The sequence below is a fragment of the Protomyctophum parallelum genome (genome assembly GCF_964188405.1).
Source record: "Protomyctophum parallelum genome assembly, chromosome: 15".
In the NCBI taxonomy this organism is placed as follows: domain Eukaryota; kingdom Metazoa; phylum Chordata; class Actinopteri; order Myctophiformes; family Myctophidae; genus Protomyctophum; species Protomyctophum parallelum.
In genome coordinates, this window is record NC_139710.1 from 37,506,065 (window position 1) to 37,527,869 (window position 21,805).

Genomic DNA, 21,805 nt, shown 5'->3' on the forward strand with positions numbered 1-21,805 from the left:
GCCTGTTGCTGCGTAGTGACGCCACTGGCACAGCACAGTTGTTCTGTGCTCTGTCATTGTTATGTGTACGAAGCCTTAGGTTACAAGTATACTGATGTAATGGGTTTGTGGAGGGTTTGAGTTGCGGGAAGAGCCTTTGTGTATTGTTTGTGTATTTGTGTTTGTGAAGTGTGTATTGAACCTTGTTCTATGTTGTCATGGGGACCCCATTGAAAACGAGTTGCTGCAACTCAAGACTTATTTTATTTATTTATTTTTAAATCCCCTAGTGAAATTGCAAAATAATTAAATAAATAAAACAGTACAATTCAATAAGGCTCTTTAGGAACGGTCAGAAAAGGTGTAGGTTGAAGCTTATTTGTGCCTACTCCATTTAAATACAAAATCAAATATCAAAACATAACAACATAACATAACATAATTTCAAATTTGTTTTAGCGAAACTAGGAAAACAATTTATAAATATGTTTGCTAATCCAAGTAAGAAAAGTAGTAGTAGAACTACACCAACAATGGGTGAATATTGGGTGAAATGGATGTGAAATATCTGAATGAAAATATTTTCATGGTATTTTTTATTAATGAAAGGGTGGGAAAGAAAACGTAATGGTGGTCTTTGAAGGATGACTTACGACAGCCATATGCATCCTCACCTCCTCCTCGCTGAGACTGGATCTCCTTCTTGGCCTGCTCCAAGATGTTTTTGATGGCGTCGTCTGACCCAGTTTCAGGAGTTCGAATTCGAGGAGTGATGCTCCCTGCCACAGAGGGACACACACACACACACACACACACACACACACACACACACACACACACACACACACACACACACACACACACACACACACACACACACACACACACACACACACACACACACACACACACACACACACACACACACACACACACACACACACACACACACACACACACACACACACACACACACACACAGACAGAGAGAGAGAGGAGGGGGTGAGTGGGAAGGTTGATCAGAGAGTAAGTTCCAAGGCTTTGCTTTTGACTGCTAGATCAATGGCTGCCTTTGAGAGTGCGCTGTCTGAGGGTGCAGTGTAGCTACAGGAAAGCTCAACTTTCAAAAGCGGTGAATCTAGGGAGAAAACAAAGTTTAAAAGTAACAACAAACACGGGAGTGGAAAGCCTTGTAGAAGTTAAAGATGAGGGCCAAGTGGATTAGAAAAAGGTTTAGACATGGTTTAGAGACTGGTCTGGCGGAGCTAAACCCCCAGTGTGAGATTGAATAGTGCACTGCAACCTATATAATGTATTGTCCCACATGCCAGTGAGTTGTGAGATTAACATCAAGTTAAAAATACAATTCACTTCTACACTGTAAATTATTGTTGTTGTTCTGTTCTGTTCCGACGCACGTCCCACTGGGAGGAGACCCCGGGGCAGAACAAAGCCCAGTTGGAGGAAACACATCGACCTTGGAACGTCTCGGAATCCCCCAGGAGGAAGTCACTAATGTTGCTCTGGAGAGGGAAGTCTGGAGCTGTTGGGAAGTCTGGAGCTGTTGCCCAAACTAGTGAAAATAGCAGATGTACAATCTCACAACGCGTCGCTTTGCACCGCGTTGTGAGCTTGTAGATCGGCTATTTTCACTATACTACTTAAACATTTGTTGTCTAATTTATGGATTTTTTTTTTTTTTAAGATTTCTTCATGAAATTAGCTTTTCTGGGGATGTTCTTTTATGTTTTGAATAATACTAATTAAAAACAAAATGTAGGAAGCAAATATAAAAAGGACCCACAAAAATGTGTCCGCGACCTACACCACCCCCTGTGGTGCGCGCACACCTTCTGGGGGGTGCACGCACACCTTCTGGGTGGTGCGTGCACCCCCTATGGTGCACGCACACCTTCTGGGGGGTGCGTGCACCCCCTATGGTGCGCGCACACCTTCTGGGGGGTGCACGCACACCTTCTGGGTGGTGCGTGCACCCCCTATGGTGCGCGCACACCTTCTGGGGGGTGCACGCACACCTTCTGGGTGGTGCGTGCACCCCCTATGGTGCACGCACACCTTCTGGGGGGTGCGTGACATGAAAAGGCTAATGGTGGTGCTATGGTCTCATCAAAAAACATGGTCTCATTTTAAATATAACATATTATGCCAATATATGGCACTTATATGCAGAATATATGCCATATTCAGGTTCATATTATGTGCAAATTATGTGGATATTATGCACATATGTGCATATAGGAAATATCTCTAAATAGCTTCTGTGACATATATATGCAGGCTGCCAATTTCGAATAATATGTCACAGAGAGTTGGAAACCAAATACGGTAGACTCTTATAGATCGTTAACTCTTGAGAGTGTAAGATTAAACCAAATGGACTTAGGGGTCTACACAATTAGATAATGTAGATGTAGAAGAATTGTTATTTTGATCAACGTTTGCCTGTTATTTCTCCTAAATACAGCGTATTTAAAAAACATAACACATTGGGTCTGAGAGGCTATAAATGTCTTCAGATCAAATGGTGAATAAATAGCGGGCCGTGTCTGGTATCAAAATTGTTGAATATTAATAATAATAAATAATAATATCTCAAACTTACAGTATATAGAGCTTTTCTGAGTACCCAAAGACGCTTTACATGGGGAGGGGCTTTACAGAGGTAACAAGGACCCCCAGTTTGACATGCATTAGTCTACGGACCCCCATTTAACAGGTTCTGTCCATCCGACGTGTCCATCCGTCCTAGGGAATCCAAACGGATCAGGCGAGAGAATAATATTCAGATTTATTTTCTTTTTTAGTAAGAGCCTATAAGGCCACCGTACGCTATGCTCTTCATTCACCAGTGGTCCCGGTTACTTCCTAGTGTACCGCGGCAGAAAGAATGCCTCGTCTCTCTTAATCTAGAGCGCTCTCTGTGGTTTTGATCTGATGGATATACTATGCTCTTCATTTCTGAATCCTCAACTGCCTCTCGTTCAAAATAAGAACGCGATTGATTATTTAGCGATAATATTAAAACGAGAGAAAGGTAAGCAAGCAAAAAAATATATCCGGGGGGCTTTACAGAGTAAAATGTATTCCCGGCACCCCAGAGCTCCTATTTGGAAGGAATCCCGGGGCTGATTGTGTTAATGGCATTTCTATCTCTGGGACCCCCAATTTATATTGTGAAATCTATGGTCTAAATACCACCGCAATAAAGTGTTTGGAGCGGTCCACTCACCTCTCTGCCGGACCTGGATGGTCCTGAGGGCCAGGATGTTCTGCTCGTCGGACAAGAACTGCTTCATCTTGATAAAAGGCTCCTTGCCCTTCACTGTCAGCTTCCTCCAGGGTTTGGGCCGAGCCAGGATCTCGCTGACCGAGCCCTGGGACAGACCCAGCACGTAGTGGCCGAACACACGCTGACCGATGTTGTGCTTCAGCAGCTGCTCTTTCACCTGGAAGGAGGGATTAATCGCCGTTAAGAAGTTATTCAATTAAACTTAACAGGTAACAAGTTAATTGACAATTGTGTGGTTCTATCACTGGGCGGTTCTCAGCTAATGTAATGCCGTCTGCTGTGTGCGCGTGCGGCAGAGGAACGCACGATGTGTGCCGGTTTAAAAAAAGTCCCCCCCCCCCCCGCCACCTTGGTAGCCACAAAAACGTCTCTGCTTTTGTGATGTGACAGACAAGACAGTGCACTTTTCATTTCATTTTATTCCTCATACAACGATGCCATTGCCTGGCCCTGTAACTCAAATGGTAAAAAAAAAGATTTGATTAAGGAATAAAATATAACTTTAGTATTCTTTCTGTATATCAACAAATTTATGTTAGACATTATTGAGGAAAATTAAGATTCTCAGATATTTTATTTTTTTAAACGCCGCTCATCAACTAACCGGTTAATCGATCGATAAGGTCGTCAATAATAAATGAAATAATGAGTCAATAATTCCCGTCCCTAACCTGGAAGGCGATCTCCGCCGTGTCCAGCTGGTCCTCGTCGCCGGCGGTGGAGCTGCCGCTCTCCGATTGGTCGCTGCCGCCGGGCAGGCCAGCCTCGCTCTGCGCGCCACCTGACCCCGTCGTCGTGGGCCCTCCTCCCTGATGGTGATTGGCCGACATGAGCGCGGCCTTGGCGGCGTAGAGGGCGGTGGGGAACGCCATGAGGCCACTGGTGCCTTCCTTCTTGAAGAGCGGAGACAGCAGCTGCTTGTGGAGGACGTGGTCGCCCGAGAGGCGCTCCGCGGAGCACGACGGGGACACCGAGAAGGGACGGGGGAGGAGGGGGAGGTCGTGGTGGGGGCCGGAAGAGGAGGAGGAGGACCCCCCTCTGTCCAGGGTGGCGGTGGGGGGGCCGGGACTGGGGGAGGCACGGCCTCCTTCCCCCCCGTGGGAGGAGGACGAGTGGGAGGCTGGCGGCCTCCCCATCATCAGCATCATCTCCCTGCCAGAGTCCTCAGACTGCTCGTCATCTGGAGAAAAGTCAGTTGAGGTGAATGGGATTGCTCTCCTTGATACTGTAAATACTGTATAGGCCTACTAGTGAATGTGCGACTAATACTGACAAAAGATACATGTTGAATTTAAAAATCACAACCCGTGTGAAGTGAGGGGCGCTAATATATTAAAGTCTAACTCATGTTGATTAGGTGATGTAATGCAGGTGATGTAAAACAAACGGTGCCAACACAAATATTAAATGCCATTAACAATAAAGAGACAATATGACGTAATGAGGTACAATATGACGTAAATGTTCCCTTAGTTCATTGTCAATGGCATTATTGAAACAAACATTGAACTAAAAACAAACATTAAACCATAGGAGGGCCTAGCGCCCCTCAAAAACGAAACACTAGAAAACGTGCTCCTCAGAGCACAGGTCTCCACCAGATCAGGTAGGGATATTGTGGCCTCCTGGTGGCGCTATGATAGGCCATTGTAAAAAAGGTGCCAAGCCTTTGATGTCAATTGGAACTAGAACAGGCCAATGTGAAAATGGTGGGATTTATTCCTCGGCCTAGTAGGAATGTGCGTGCAAAATGTCACGTAAATTGCACACTACGTTAATTATTTGAGATATTTTGTTCAAAACGGGCCAATCACGCAAACTTTGGAAGTTTTGCAGACAATAAATGAAATTGGTCTAGTAGAAGAAAGACAGATTGATAAGGGCAAGTAAACAGTGAAGAACAACCTGTTTTATGCTTTAAAGCTATTGAAACGCAATTATATACAGCAAATCTTTTGTACAAAGCGATGCTGACCATGTATTCAAACAAATATTTGGTTGTTTACTGCAAATGGCTTCCATGCAGACACAGGCTAGACAGTTATGTAGCGGCCATACCGTTGCTGTGCAAGATGCGAGCCTTCTCTGCCAGGTACTTGTGAGATGGGAGAAAGGCCTCTTTGTCCAGCAAAAGAGCCTCTGCAGCCTTGACAGAATCCTACACACACACACACACACACACACACACACACACACACACACACACACACACACACACACACGACACAAACAAAAGCTGTTACATTTCGATTAATCTATTATAGCAGGAAACACATATCCCTACAATGGATGCCGGTTACTGAGCCATTCAACGGAACTGCTGTAGTTTTTTTTCTCACCGACACCAGGAGAACATTAAGAACAAAACAAAAGAGTGGTTTGCTAGAAGGCAGGCAGGCTACTCTGTGTAATGGGGCTGTATGAACAATAAGACTGACTGAACCAGAGGAAGAAGAGGAAAAAAAGTGCAAAACCAAGCAGAATATCTCACCTGGGACGAACTGCCATTTGCTGAGGCAAGCTTCATCACCTTCAGGATGCTAAAGGGAGTGGAAAATAAAGAATAAAAAATAAGTTTGGGTTCTACACATGCAGTAGCATTCATTACAAATACCATCTATGCCCCAAATCTCACCTGAGCTCCGTTTTAATCTCTTCATAGTCCATCTGGGATTGCAGTTTAGCTTCTAATCTCTAAAATGGAAAAAAAAGAAGAGAGGAGGCACTTTTTCAATGCACATTAAGAGAGTCCTCATTAATAATCAGAGCTACTGAGCAGCACTCTAATGGCGTTCGTTTGTGCGCTGTCACTTCCGATGTGTTGGAATCACTTTACCTCAATAGCTTCCGTCTTATAGGCCAGCTGGCGCTCCAGCTCGAGGATCTGATTGGCCGAGGTCTCCCGAACTTCCTGCAGCGTGAACTGGAGCCTCTGAACGTTGTCGAGCAGGCGGAGGATTTCGCGGTCTTTAGCGAGCAGAGCGGCCTCCAGCTGGGAGGGCAACACTTCTCCCTTCTCATCTCTCTCCTGACAGGGTGAGAAGAGAACATGTGAGCCACGCTGGAAGAGTGAGAACGCAGTAGGAGATGAAGAGACTAAGAAGAAAGAGCCTCCGATGCCGTCTAGAAACTCACATCCTCCTCTGCCGTCTCCCTAAGCGAGCTCTCATACTCTTATTTATGTATAATATATAACTCACTCAAATCAAAATTGATTTCAGATCGTAAATGGTATAGGTAAATGGTGCGTTTATATAGCACCTTTATCCAAGGCACTTTACATAGATTGTGCATTACATTCACCCATTCACTCACACACACATTCATGCACCGGTGGCGGAGGAAACCATGCAAGGCACCTGAACCTGCACATCACGAGGAGCAATGTGGAGTTCAGACTATAGAGTCTTGCTCAAGGACACTTCGACACCAACTCTGCTCTCCATCCAGCTGCTCTACTGGCCACTCTACCCTCTGACCACTGCCGCCCCCTGCCGTAACTGCTCCGTGATGTCCATTTAACGCCAACGTAAGCAGTTGTATCGACACACGTGGAACCGAAGAGTTATTGCAATATAGGGTACTAACGTCAGAGGTTGGGGAAAATGTGTTCTTAATTCTTACCCCACTGGTGCCCTCTGCGGGGTGGCAGCTCCCTGGGGTGGCGTTCTGGGCACCGGCCAGCTGCTTCTTTAGCCTCTCCACCTCCCTCTGGGCCATTTCCGCTTTCTGCACACAGACGGCACCATCAGCACGTTACTTTACAGCCCTCGCGCAGAGGCGGCATCACTCCATCGTTATACAGTCCTCAAACAGAGAGGTGCTATCACTCCATCGGCCTCACGGAGGACCCAGATACGGCACAAATCGAATCAAAGGAGGGGCATATACGACGTCCTTGCTCTGGAATTTAAAGAGAGTCGAAGCCAGCCCCCCCCAGCCCAGCCCAGAAGTGTGCAACGTACCACCGCTCACTCACTCGTTCTATTCTGCTGATGGCGCTGTTTAGTCAGCCCACTTTCTGTCTCTCCCCAAACGGTTTACCTGCTCGCTCCGTCACACCGGGCCCTAGCTGCTAATTAATGATACATTTTGAGGACATCTATCTAGGAGCTGCTGGTGGGGGGAGAGACAGAGAGAGAGAGAGAGAGAGAGAGAGAGAGAGAGAGAAAGAAAAAAGGGAGAAGGCAAGAGACACAGTAGAAACAGAGTGAAGAGTAGAGGTATGACTGGGAGAGGAAGCGATCAAGGTAACGAGGTAACTAAGAGCCCCGTCCGCGCACACACGGAGCTCTGGCATCCACCGTGCTTGGCAGCCTCTGCCGTCCTCCGCCGAGTGGAACCGCGCGGCGCTGCCGCCGCGGCGAGCCCACCGACAGAAGCTCGGGTTTACACTCGCTAATCACAGGCTCGGGGGAGGGGAGGGGAGGAGGGGTGGCTGAGAGTATGCGCAGGACGCAGGGTGTCTAATTACAACCGAGGCTTGATTAGAGGAGTGATTACCTTAACGAAGGAGTGTCTCAATCAAGAGGGAGAGAGAGAATGGCATGAGGAACGACATGATGCAGCTCACAACTCACCTGGTTCGCCTTCTCCAGGTTCGTCACGATGGTGCCCACCTCCTCTGCCCTGGAACGCACGCACACACACACAAACACACACGTACACACGTACACACACACACACACACACACACACACACACACACACACACACACACACACACACACACACACACACATACATGCACGTACACACAAAGAAACAAGGGTCAGTGACGAAGTAGTAAACTATACTCACAATGCCTGACTCATTATTTGTTAATAATGTACTTTATATTATGCATTATAATATAGATGACATTGTGCATTCTGAATTATATTTGACATTAAACGACTGCAGTGCATAGTAACATTCTGCGCAAATGATGCAAATTCCAGCGACACATTAATTAATAATAGAATCTCAATAAAGTCATCACTCATCACGTCTTTTTTTTTTTATAATAGAGGGATTTTAATTGATTACAGAGGTCGTTTCCGTCGTATACAATTCTCACCCGATGAGACACACCCCCCCCCCCCCCCCCCCCCCCCCACACACACACACACACACACACACACACACACACACACACACACACACACAGCGGACTACAAGACCCAATCCTCCATCCAAGTGGAGACTAATATTTTATTGAAAAGACAAGACGACATTGCTTCATGGTTCATCAAAATACCATGTTTCAAAGCCCTGTGAAACACCTACAGATGTCTGAGGTCAACATACATCAAGTTATACATTGTACGATGTATTGGTTGCTTGATAAAGGAAAGTTACCTTCAACGGTTATATTTTGGCAGGGAATCTGATAGACTCGAATGTGGAAATTATACATATAAGGCTATATAGCAGATGGCTAATACCCTAATGTGCTGCTGGAACTCTTTTGAGATTGAACCCCAACATACAGACATCTCACAATCACACAAGTCTAATTTAAATAGCTGCTCAGCAAGATTATTCATAATTTTGTTTGAAGTTCAACAGATTCGTTTTTGGCACACGTGGGACCCGATTTTCAAAAGGTAGCAGAGAAGGATGAATTAACAAGGAGTGCGATGTCGATTTAATTATGCACATAGATTTCTGAAGTTACAGGACAAAGAAATTATCTTCTCTACAAAGTGTTAAAAAGGACATTATAGATATTTTTCACATCTCTATCAAACTACAGTACATGTCTCCTTCCTTACATATTTTGCACCAAACAGTTTCTTTAACCTCAATTAGGTCTGTATGCATAACTAAAACGACAACTCAATAACACAACTCTTTTTTTTTTCTTCTTCTACTGAAGTATTCAGCATACTTCCGCTTGTGGTGTTTCTTAACGGTAAAATGCACGATCAATGGGATGCTGTAAATGCCTCGAGCAAAAGTGCTTCTGATCCTATACCTACCTGGCATTAATTAGCACCGATATTGTGTCGTGGAGATCAGCTATCGTTTTCCGAGGGTCTCGGCTGGGCCTTTATCAATAAGCCCAGGATAGATGGCGCTCTATACTGACAGCAGCAAAAAAAAACGTTACAGGTGTCACCTCCACGTTTAATGAACTTGTGCTGGACGGAAAATGTTTTGTATTGATTACCTGCTCGCCTACTCAAGCCGGAGCAGACAAATAGTCTTGCTTATCAACATTGAGGAAACGGTCAGTGAGAGTAATAGAGGCAGGCTCCGGGCTTCCGCGGGCTCGGGGTCAAGGAGGGATAACTGTACTGTGTGCGTGTGCGTGTGCATGTGCGTGCATGCGTGTGTGTGTGTGTGTGTGTGTGCGTGTGTGAGAGAGAGAGAGAGAGACAGGTGTTCATGGCCCGAGGCACAGCCCCCCCTTGGAAATAATAATAATAAATCGGAACAGATTTCTGTTACTAGGCCTAATAAATATGCCGTATCACAGTATCGGCGCCTTATCCTTAATTGCCTGTGTTAGTTTGTTCATATAACCGAGGGGGAAAGTAAAAGCCACTTTTCCGTGTGAAAATGCGCGTGCACGCGCATTTTGCGCACCCCCTACTGAACGTTCAAGCACCTCCTACTGTAAATGAATATCTTCACGCGGCCCTGCGGGTGTTCAGGGGCTTAGTTAGTGTCAACACACCAGCCAACCTGCACACGCGCACACACACACACACACACACACACACACACACACACACACAAGTCCCCTCTAACGCCGGTATACATCAAAATGGTAAATGGTGCATTTATATAGCGCCTTTTATCCAAGGCGCTTTACATTCACCCATTCATACACCGATTGCGGCAGAAGCCATGCAAGGTAACAACCAGCACATCGGGAGCAATTTGGGGTTCAGTGTCTTGCCCAAGGACACTTCGACATGTAGACAGGAGGAGCCGGGATTCGAACCACCGACCCATAGATCATTGGACGACCTGCTCTACCTCCTGAGCCACAGTCGCCCCCCCTCAAAAGGTATCTAGTATCATGGGCCAAACTGAAAAACTGCATCTAATCCAACAAAATGGATGGCGCTGGGTCCTGGAAACATCAGTTCAATTTGCGCCATGGATTAAGCCTGGGAGAAAAATAATCCATTAGCAGGGCGTCTCACTGTGCTCCGGGGCACAGCCCAAACAAACAGGAGTGTTTACTTTGAATGTCTATCGACATACTTCATAGAAGCCTCAGATTCATTTCGGCCGTGTGGCGTTGCTGCTGGATATATGTACATTGTGCTCAAAAACCAGGACAAGGTAGAGTGTTTTCTGAAGCAATCTTTAAATGGAGCAGTTCTTCTTGAGGGCTGTCAAGGCCCAGCCCGGCTGCCCGGTGCAGGCAAACACAGACCTCTCTCATCGACTTGGATTAGTAGCTGAGTCACTCTCTCTCATTCCTCTCTCTTGCTTCTACAATGGCATTCCTTAGCGTTTACATTTGGAATAGTCTCGCCGGGCCATGCAGACTGTTGCCTCTCAAATGCTTCCGTCATACAGTCTGGAGCACGGAAAATCTATCCTAACATGAATAGAAATCATCTGAGCATAATATAGCTTGCTGCATGGAAATACAAAAATAAATGTAAAGATATTTTAATATATATATTTTAAAATATATATATTTTAAATCTACCGGTGTCACGTATGTTTCTCTAAAATCCATGCAGCTGCTATTCTTCTAAATGCTCTGTTTCATTTTCTTTTGCTGTGCTTGTTTTACACCTGCATGTGTTGTTTAGGGGCCGGAGCACCTGTTTTAAATCACTCAATGCCCTGCGTAGACCACCCGCTTTGAGACGTTGAGTGATTAAAAACGAGCACTCCCCAAAACAACTTTACTCAGGTAATGCATGGTTAAACAACACAGCAAAATAATTTAAAATCACGGCTGCAGTTTACTGACAGAAAGTTAACATGACAACGGTGGATAAATGTGAAACTATAACACTTTACAGAGACAAAGAGAATAGCTAAAACTGTCAGCGGAGCTGCAATTTCGGTGAGTTCATCATTGTTTAATACAATCAGATTGGACTGAAGGAATTGCAACTTAAAGAGTTTGGGACTTGCATGCGTGCGTGCACACACACACACACACACACACACACACACACACACACACACACACACACACACACACACACACACACACACACAAAAGTAGCCCTTCATTTATTTCTTTGGTGAGTACTTTGGTGCACCATGTATGTGTATTGTCGGCATTTCCATTTATTTTCTGTAGTTCTTAATGTCATTAACCGTGAATGGTGTTTGTTGTTGTCGTTGTCAACTTGTGTGTTGTTTTGCACAGAGAACAACTGAGGTGCACCAACTCCTTGTAGCTGAAAAGTTGTGTCTCACTAGCCTGGTTAATAAACCAGACTAATATCGCACTAGTGTCTCACTGCTGTGGCCATTCTGGCCAACCCTTAGTGTTGCACCTCAAACCAGGACAGAATGCATGTTCTCATTTGAACTATAAAGTAAAGACACGGCGAACAGGAGTAAACCATAGACTGTGGAGTACACAGAGGGAGATTCAGTCTTACTTGTTGCTCATCTCCTGGTTGTAGTGACACCGCAGGTCCAGTAGTTCTGTCTGTGCGGTGTTCAGAGCTGGAGGAACAGGAGAGGAAGTGACATGTCAATCTCAGGGAGGGGGCGGGGGAAAGACCTATGTGACTTTAAAGCTACAATGGCTTTTTTTGGGGTGGGGGTCATCTAAGTTTTAGGCAAGTTTTCAAAAGTTTCCAAAATATTCTGTATTGGGAAAACGCCGTTGTCTGGAGCATTCTTAAAACTGCCACCTTAATCATAGCTTTTATGTCTTGTGTTTAGAGATCATTTTAATTAAAGCTAGTGAAGTTTTCCCCCAAGGAAAGGTACAATTGCAATGATCCGGTGTGCCATCTGGTTCAAAGAACTTTACTGACATTGGCAACAGGTAGGGTTTCCTACCCGACACCAGCTAAATGGAAAAGTAGGGACGTTGTATTCATATATTCTAGCATACAGAATGGGTCAAATATACAGTTTATTTAAATAAGTTCAACTTCAGCTTATTGTAAAAAGAAATACAAAACAAAAACTTTAAACAAAAGCTCATACAATACATTTCAGGATTACAACATTTCAAAAGGGAGAAGCAGACTGACATTGCCGGCTGGGTGTTTAAAAAGTTAATTAAAAAAAGTTAATGCACAGCCTTAATTTGCTTACACGAATGCAGAACCTTGATCCTCTCCTGTGCCTCCGACAGCCTGTCAGCCAGGCGGACATCTGTGTCAGCCTCCTCCCTGCATGGGAGATGATATTCATGTGTCAGTTCATTCATCTCCACACATTTAACTTGGAAGGTAGCATTCCTATAGCAAATACAGTAGGACTGATATACAAGTATGTGACTTTAACAGTTTGACTGTTTTTTACGATTAACCCGCATTTTAATCAACCCCCCTTCACTGCCGAGATTGTTGTATTACCTTTAGAGCATACGCTGAATTATTTGGGCTTTTAATCCGCGAAAATCCATCAAAAAAAGCTCCCGTGGTTTGTTATGATCTGTGTGTAGCATCCACCATCTTGGTGCACCCGGAAGACGCACACAAGATTGGTTTCAATGAGGCGTTGCAACCAATGCATTTCCATTGGCCTCAATTTCCCAGAAGCCCTAGCAGCCCACAGCATGTGACGATTTCCGGTTTCGTCATCACAGCGAAGCCATCCAGTCTCATACTCCGCGACGAAGACGGATTTTCTTTTGATTCATTACATTACGGCGGATTAAACACATAAAACAAAAGGCGGGTATGTCCGATACGGCAGCGACATTAACCTGGAGTAATCCATTCGCGGCACGGAAACTGTTAATGAACTCTTTTAAAAAAAAATCTAAAATGTCCAATGAAATGAATTAAATCAATGACAAAGGTGAATGAGCAGGTTGATTCATAGACAGAATACAGAGTGGTGGACAGTTTTGTTGAGAGGTGTGAAAACAACCACCTGCTAATATGTCAACAAAACAAAGGAGATTTAATTTCAAATTTAGATTTATTTTCTTTCTACCCCATCCCGTACCCTGTGTGTTAAAAAGTGAGTCCATGACCAAGCATGTGACTTGTGACGAGTTTGTAGTGAGACTGCATGGGTTGCTTGTCTTATGAGCCAAGTTAAAAAAGGGAGACATTGTTCTTACTCACCCATCAGAGTGGTCCTGGTGGTTCTGCCCTGGGGAACCCGGAGCCATCGGGGCTGATGTGCTGTTGGGTGTCATTAGGCTGGCTGGAAGCTTGGACACCTGCTGGGCCTCTTGTTGTGACGATGTCCCTGATGACGCCGCAGCTTCCTGCTCTGAGGACTCTGTGAACCAAACCAAGAGACACACTCAGCTCAGCCAACTGGGGGAATTCATACTTCACCTCACTGCTTTTTCAGAAAATGTATCAAGACAAAAATGGCATTTTGAACTGAAAACTGCATGGTTGGAAAAACTCAGGGCTTTGCTTAAAAGGAGCACTCATGCTCTGCATACCACACACACACACACACACACACACACACACACACACACACACACACACACACACACACACACACACACACACACACACACACACACACACACACACACACACACACACACACACACACACACACACACACACACACACACACACACACACACACACACACACACACACACACACACACACACACACACACACACACACACACACACACACACACACACACACACACACACACACACACACCAAAACCTGGGAGCTGACCAGTACAACCACAGCCTTAAGGCCTTTTCAGACAGAAAGGGAGCGAGTGATGGAGGCGTTGTCGCCTGGATCAACGACAGGTCTGCTCATGAGGGGCGCAGGACGCGCAGTGTAAAAAAAAAGAAGCTCACCACAATCCAGGTCTATAGTCGCCCGCGGGCGTGTGCACGAAACGAGCAATGTGACAAGAGCGTGCTACATAAGCAGACGTAGCCAGGAGGACCTTATGGAAATGGAGCCCGTTGTCTGGCAATACTCTACCTATCAGGTTGCATCATCTCATGTCTGAGTGGGTTATTTCTCTGCAACATGCAAGCTGGCCTGTATTTCCAAGGTTAACCTCAAAAGATGTTGTGCGTGTGTGTTTTTTAAGCGTTTTAAGTAAAGGATGCACGATACATCGGTAGCATAATCGGTTTCGGCTAGATCGGCCATTAAAATGCAATATCGGTATCAAAATAATGCAGATTATTTAATCAGTTTTCTAAACTAAAATGTTAGGAAGGGACTAGTGAACAAGAGATCCAGTATAAGTCATGTTACACTTGGTTGCATGCTGAAAACAGCCGATCTACAAGCTCACAACGCATTGCAGCGCGACGCATTGTGAGCTATTTTCAGCAAGTGTAAAATCAGCCATTAGTACGGCATTAAGGCCCGCCAAAATACATTTTAGTCGACTAAATCAACTGTAGATTTAGTAGACTAAAATATTGTGATATTTAGTCGACTACACTAAAACATTTCAGGCGACTAAAATGTGACTAAAATTAAATTGAAACTATTCAACCAGGGAAACTCCCCCCTGTCAGGTGTAAAGGAGCAACTTGGACACTCGGGCATGAAGGAAGCATGAGTTCAAGTCCGTTGCTCTCCCCTTGTCTCCCAAATGTGTTACAAAATCATGGGATAAAAATAAAAGTAAAAACAAAATATATATATATTCAAGAGACTATGACTAAAACTAAAATCAAAATGTGCTGTCAAAAACAACACTGCAAGGAAGAATTTAGTTTCTGCACGGTCAAACAGGTCTACGTCAAAAATGTTAGGCCTTTTTTGTGGTATTCAGACAGCCAGCCACGTAAAACGCTCCCCCCCAAAAAATTGTCTCTGTGACACATCTAGGGGCCACAATCTGCATTCAAAGATTTTCCTAGAAGCTTTGTCATTGGTTGCCTATCTACTTCCTGATTGGTTAGTCACTTCGACCGGTTTTCTTTCGACCAATGACAACGCTGCTAGAAACATCTTTGAATGCAGATTGTGGCCCCTAGATGTGTCACAGAGACAACAATTTTTGGGGAGCATTTTACTAATTGCTGACTGTCTGAATACAAAAAAAGAAAAAAGGTAATCAAAAATTTGACATAAGCAGCTATTAAAGTTGTGAAAAGGCTGTATCGCAGAGTTGTATTGTATTGTATTGTAGAGTGTATAAGATTAATAGCTCGGGCAGGCAGTCCGGCCCCCGGTTCCTTGGGTTTCTCTGACATTGTGGCCCCCTGAACAATTTAGTTGAATAGCCCTGGGAGTCAAGAGCCACTTATTAATCTGTGCTTCCAAAAAGAAAAGAAATGTTCATTATAGGCTGTCAGTGGTGTGTGTGTGTGCGGTTGTGATCTGACCTGTCTTTTCAAGGCACTCCAGGTGTTTCCTCCAGAAGCCAGTGATTTCTCTCACCAGGGCCTCACTGTCAGGGGCCGAACTCTGCATCTGCTCAAGTCTCTCTTCCAGGGTGTGTGTGGCCTCCAACACAGGAGCTGGGTCTGTGAACATGCACGCACGCACACGCACACGCACACACACACACACACACACACACACACACACACACACACACACACACACACACACACACACACACACACACACACACACACACACACACACACACACAAAGAGGAATACATTATAGTGTGAGTAGAGAGTACATTGCACAAACTTTACACATTATACAAACCCCTTTAAATGAACGAAGAAGATATAAAGGTGTGTACGATTTGTACAGCGTGTTTCTCAAGAAAAGGCAAACTTATTCTCCGTATTGATGTGCGTGCGTACGAGCGTACATGCCTGTGTGTACATGCGTGTGTGAACGTGTGTGTGTGTGTGTGTGTGTGTGTGTGTGTGTGCGTGCTTGCTTGCTAAGTAAAGAGCACATTACAGGGGTTTTCAGCATGCCAGTATCAACAGTATAGTAGAGACTATTCCACTGAGACTCGGGTTCCAAAGAGTGACTCTTCCACTCCCTCTCCCCCGCCGACCGACTCTGCTTGCCTTTGAATGTCTCACACTAGGCTGGACCTAATGACACGCAGAGTGCAGTTCCGTCGCTTCAAATGTACCCAGATCAGATCTAATGAGTCCTCTTGCAACAACGCTGATAAATGACACGCACGGAAACACAAAGAGATTGCCACGGAAATATGACAGGGACTTAAGTCCCGAGTATACACCTAGGTAAATCCAACAAAGTATACAGGAAAAGTCAGCTCCTGAAAAGGGAAGGAGAGAGTGAGAGAGAGAGCGAGCGAGAGAGAGAGAGAGAGAGAGAGAAGCGGGATTCTTTAGCACAACAGAGGAGCTGTTTTGCAATGCATGCGCGGCAGCACCGGGCCCATGGGGCCAACTAGGAGGCTGTTTCTCAGCTAACAAGTCTCCTCTGTATCATTTGATCATTTAAATTATTATGCCAGGAATTCTCGGGAGGGCGGCTCGGCACTCCACATCACAGGGCTGTTTTTAATCTTTTCCCTTTTCCTCCTATACTCCCCCCCCACCCACCCCCACCCCCCCTCCCGAAAAGTTCAACAGCTCAGAGAGAGAGAGAGAGAGAGAGAGAGAGAACTGCTCCTGTTGTGTACCTGCCTGTGCCGAACACCAAAGGAGGCGACTTCTAGTGCCAAAGCACAGAGAGGGAGGCTCAGGGGAGCCGTTTGACAAGGAGGAGGAGGGGGGGAGCCGCCGTGTGCACACACACACACACACACGCACGCACACATACACACGTACACACAGCAGCCCTTCAAAACTCTTAAAGACGGGGGGAAATCACTGCTTTTGCTGCACAAACTTTACTCCCATGCACAGCTTTCATCCGCTCATCTTAAGACTTCTTCTATGCAGAAACCGATCAGATTCCGTCGCGAGTGTGTGGGGGCACCGAGTGACTGAAGTGACTTTTCACAGAGAAGTTGAAACCCACGGACGACTGTGAACTTTGCCAGACTCCGGCGCCGCCGAGAGAATACCACATATCATCCAGAAGGGCAACGGAAATACACACATATCCAAAAGGCACATAGAAATATAGAAATAAACACACGAACGAACACAACTTGTAAACTATTGCAATTTGTTGAAATACTCGCCATTGCGTTGCCGTGCATTGCCGTATCTGCATTTTCATCAGAAAAAAAAGGGAGGAAGAAACTTTTGGGGCCATAACTGATTGAACTATTTTTCCCAGGACCGTTTACAGTCAAACGCAGTCTGCGTTCATTGTTACACCAGCTCTGGAGATATTGCATCAGTCACAAGGGACATCACCATTAAGAGCACAGCTCGTCTAAGACAAACAGGATGACTTAAAGCACTGCTATTGCATCGACCCACTGTCACAGAAATCACTTTATCAGCCTCTTTCCCATATTATCCTTTCAACTTTTAATGATCAAAGGACAGAGATTATAGTAAGGGATCTCTCACACATGGACAAGCCGGGATTATCAATCAGCGACAAGGGAGTGAAGAAAAGTCAAATTTAAAGTGAAGGGATATAAGTTAAGTCTGTATACAAAATTAACCCCGTCAAAGAGGAGCAGCGGGGTTACTCCCCGATGGCTTCGGATCTGCAATCGAGGTTGAGTCAAGAAAGAGTGCTGATATGGAAGGATATAGGCATGGCTGGCAAATTATTTTTGAGTATAACACCAACTCAAACGGCAAATTCAACAAACCTAAAATGGGTAGATGGGTACAGCTAAGTAGGTATAGGTAGGTACGTACTGTAGGCAGGTAAGTAGGTAGGTAGGTATAGGTAGATAGATAGTGTTATGGCAGTATTGTCATAAAAGTGAGAAACATTATGGAAAACATTAAACAATAAACATAATGCACACATGCATCACATGCATAACCATTTCTTCTGCCATAAATCAGGTAGCTTTAAAACGGCCATGACAGCAATGGTAGGAAAAAAGATAAACAGATTAATCATATTCGGATATTCGGTATTTGGTTTTCGGCCAACTGTTTCCTATATTCGGTATTCGGTTTCGGCCAAGAATTTCCCTTTCGGTGCATCCCTTCAGACTGTGCTACAGTAAGTTGATAATCAACGTGAATCAAGATTACCCCCCTTTTTCAAACATAACACAAACTTCCTGTGGTCACTCTTGCAGCATAACCCTCCTAAACCAACAGTAAAAACTCTCCAAACACTTACACTATGACAAGTTTCTAGTGCACATAATCTTCTCCCGATCAAGATATAAAACACGACCGACCTATTAGTGTTATCCACAGTACACGCCCGGCATGCAAATAAACAGTTAATTCTTTTAATCTGGCCCTTATCATAATTACGGCTGATTGGACATCTACCCAGAGGTCAGGATAACGGATCGCGGGAACAGCACCTCATTGAGGCTTTAATAAATCACAGGACATTTAATACATCATATTCTGCGGTGAAAACGCAGGTCCATCTCCACATGAATCAAAGTGACAGAGAGATTGTAGTGAGATGTGTCTGACTGGAGAGGGAGAGAGAGGATGAGGAGGAGGTTCGAGGAAGGTCTGTCTGGACAAACTCACATCTGTCCACTTGTCCGAATCTGTCCATCGGACAGTCCGATGACGAGCGGTCATCCAGGGTCCCCCCTGGCATTAAATCCAACTATAATCACAAACAAGCTAGAATAGTTTGACCAATGTTAAGAGTTTGACCGCTAAATCCGACTTGATTTAGTCTTTGCCTGCCGAACCCGAGTAGCTGAGTTATGTTGTATTTGTTTTATTGGGCCTCTTTTCGATAACTTATGAGACAAAAGAGGTTTTCAGTGGCTACTTTGTGACACGTCAACATGTATGGATCACACGACCGAAAACCCCCCCAAAAAACAGGTCTCGCTAGCTTCTGGGGCACGCTGGGTAATCTCTCTCCAATGCTAGATGGACAATGGCGGCGTGCAACGAGCGGCTGTATTGTTCCTCGTTGTTGTCACTTGGCCATCATGGAATATTTTCCGACATTATAGGACATTCGATCGCGCTATTCTAAGGCACCCGTGCAATGGAGCGACGTACACTATCGGGTGATTCTTCAAAGGTTAGTGAAAAACAACGGGGAATTAGGATTGATTTGACTAACTAAATGTGTTAAAGGAGAATTCCATACTAGAAGGCTTTATTACCTTTATTTGTAGTTACGTCCCCACCAAAGAGGTCCAGGTGTTATTTTGTGCAAAAGCGCATTATTGGCTATTTCCCCTATAAGCCCTCAATGAATTGCATTGCATTGAATTGAATGGGGCTATGGGGTGTTGTGGTAATTCGCTTATTTCCATCAGTCAAAAATCTCTCTTCATAATGTAAATAGTATCCCAAGGGTGGGAGTTTCCCCGGTTGGACGTTGTGCGTGGAAGGAACACGTTATTCCAACCAGTTCCTGTTATCCCTCCATCAGGCTGGCCAGGGAGAGGCAGTATAGAGACCTGGATTACTGCATGTTTTTTGTGTGGGTATACCTACCCTACCCTACCCTAGGGGACACGGGGAGAACATGCAAACTCCACACAAAAAAGGCTTTTTTTTTTTTTTACCAATGTTAATGGTAAAGCATTACACTATACAGTCTTTTTTGTAGAAAACTGAACTACTGTATTGATATTGGAGTTTCATCACTTTGGCCAAGAGGTAGTCAGTATAAGATCTGCTGCACCAATACCATACTGTGCTGTGCTACTGTGGTATTGTTGGCCGGTGGGCCCATGTTTCTCTGCTATTGCTCATCTCACAGCAGGGGGCATGCAGTGCATGCAGTGCATGCAGTGAGGGAACCTTCAACCTGTAGCCCATTTAGAACAGGAACGCATCTGTGTGTGTCGCTTCAGCGTTGTAAACACTTTAACCGTTATTTGAAACTTTGTGTGCCGCGGTACATTTTCAGATGGGGGTCGGTGGCCAATTACATATATAATTTTTGGTCTGGGGGGGTCCTTGACATGAAATAGTTTGAGAATCACTGACATAGAAACATAAGGATTTTCATAAAACATTTAGCCTCGGTCCTAAATGGGATAGACAGTGTGCGGTGGTGGTGGTGGTGGGTGCGACACTGCGACTATAAAGCCTCTCGAGTCCAGTGTTGTTTTTGTCGACTAAAACTAAGACGAAAAATGGTCGACTACCTTTTTTCACTGACGAAAACTAAATGGAAACTAAATGGAAACTAAATGAAAACGAAGCTACGATGACTACACAAAGACTAAATATACTGACAATTTCGTCAACGAATAAAAACTAGACTAAAATCATACTATAATTCTAACAATGTCTGTGTGTCCGTGTGTGTGTGTCTGTCAGAAACAGTGCCGTAACTCCTTACTGCCTGCACCAATCACTCCCACTTTTCACACAGGCATTGACCATATGAATATGGAGGGCGTAACTAAGCCCTTTTTTCGATTTGACACATTAATGATTATTAATTAATGTATTAGTCAATTACAAACGCACCCGGGCGCAGTACCCTTCACGGCCACAAATATCTCACAACGGGTAAGGACTAGTGTTAGTAATTAAGGGACTAGTGGACAAGAGACATTTTACAATTAGTTGCATGCTGAAAATAGCCGAACTACAAGCCCACAATGCATCGCAGCGCGACGCGTTGTAGGCTTGTAGATCGGCTATTTTGAGCAAGTGTAAAAAATAGTCATTACGACGCAATACGACGGCATCAAGGCCCGCCGAAATACATTTTGTTCGACTCAACTGTAGATTTAGTCGACTAAAATCGTATGATATTTAGTCGACCAAAACTAGACTAATACCAAAACATTCCAGGTGACTAAAATGTGACTAAAACTAAATGAAAACTATTCAAAAGACTATATATGACATGAAACTAAAATCTAAATGTGCTGCCAAAGACAACACCGCTCCAGTCCAGAGCAGAGACTGCATGCTTGTATGCTGGTGGTAAATGTACGGAATATGCCCGTCAGAGGGGCAACGGAGGGGAAAGAGAGTGGACAGGTTTGGGGGGGATGCGCGTCCGTCTAGGTGGGTGGTGTAGGGGTGGAGGAGGGGTGTGAGCGCGGGCAAGACAAGCAGGTGTGTCAGGGCGGTCCGTCTTGGCCCTGTCAGCGATACACCATCATTAGGCGGTGTGGGCTCAGCAGGGCGCACCATTACCTCTCCCTGGGCCCTGTGTAATTACGCTCTGACATAATTAACCCAGCAAGCCCATTAGCCAAGCACTAGCTGGCTGGAGAGAGAGAGAGAGAGAGAGAGAGAGAGAGAGAGAGTGGGAGAAAGAGAGAGAGAAAAAACCCCTGCTATAATTATTTGTTGTGCGCATGTTAATGAGGCCAGCTGTGTTCCCATCATACAACACGAACAAATTAATTTACAAGGCTGTGCTTCAAGGTTTTTTCTTTTCATTCAAAACAGACTTGTTTTTTGTGTG

At 44.9% G+C, this 21,805-nt stretch overlaps 1 protein-coding gene across 1 annotated transcript in view; it reads right to left on the bottom strand.

Annotated features, from left to right (window-relative positions):
- Nucleotides 1-21,805, bottom strand: part of cux2b (cut-like homeobox 2b) — a gene marked incomplete at its 5' end in the record, with an annotated part of 190,541 nt that overhangs the window by 21,713 nt on the left and 147,023 nt on the right. The window contains 13 exons of the mRNA XM_083783472.1: nt 654-758; nt 3,230-3,446; nt 3,961-4,469; nt 5,348-5,447; nt 5,781-5,829; nt 5,925-5,983; nt 6,126-6,317; nt 6,914-7,018; nt 7,870-7,918; nt 11,863-11,929; nt 12,533-12,609; nt 13,516-13,675; nt 15,735-15,875. Of these exons, the coding sequence (XP_083639598.1) occupies nt 654-758; nt 3,230-3,446; nt 3,961-4,469; nt 5,348-5,447; nt 5,781-5,829; nt 5,925-5,983; nt 6,126-6,317; nt 6,914-7,018; nt 7,870-7,918; nt 11,863-11,929; nt 12,533-12,609; nt 13,516-13,675; nt 15,735-15,875 (1,830 nt within the window). The remainder of the gene's footprint in view (nt 1-653; nt 759-3,229; nt 3,447-3,960; nt 4,470-5,347; nt 5,448-5,780; nt 5,830-5,924; nt 5,984-6,125; nt 6,318-6,913; nt 7,019-7,869; nt 7,919-11,862; nt 11,930-12,532; nt 12,610-13,515; nt 13,676-15,734; nt 15,876-21,805) is intronic.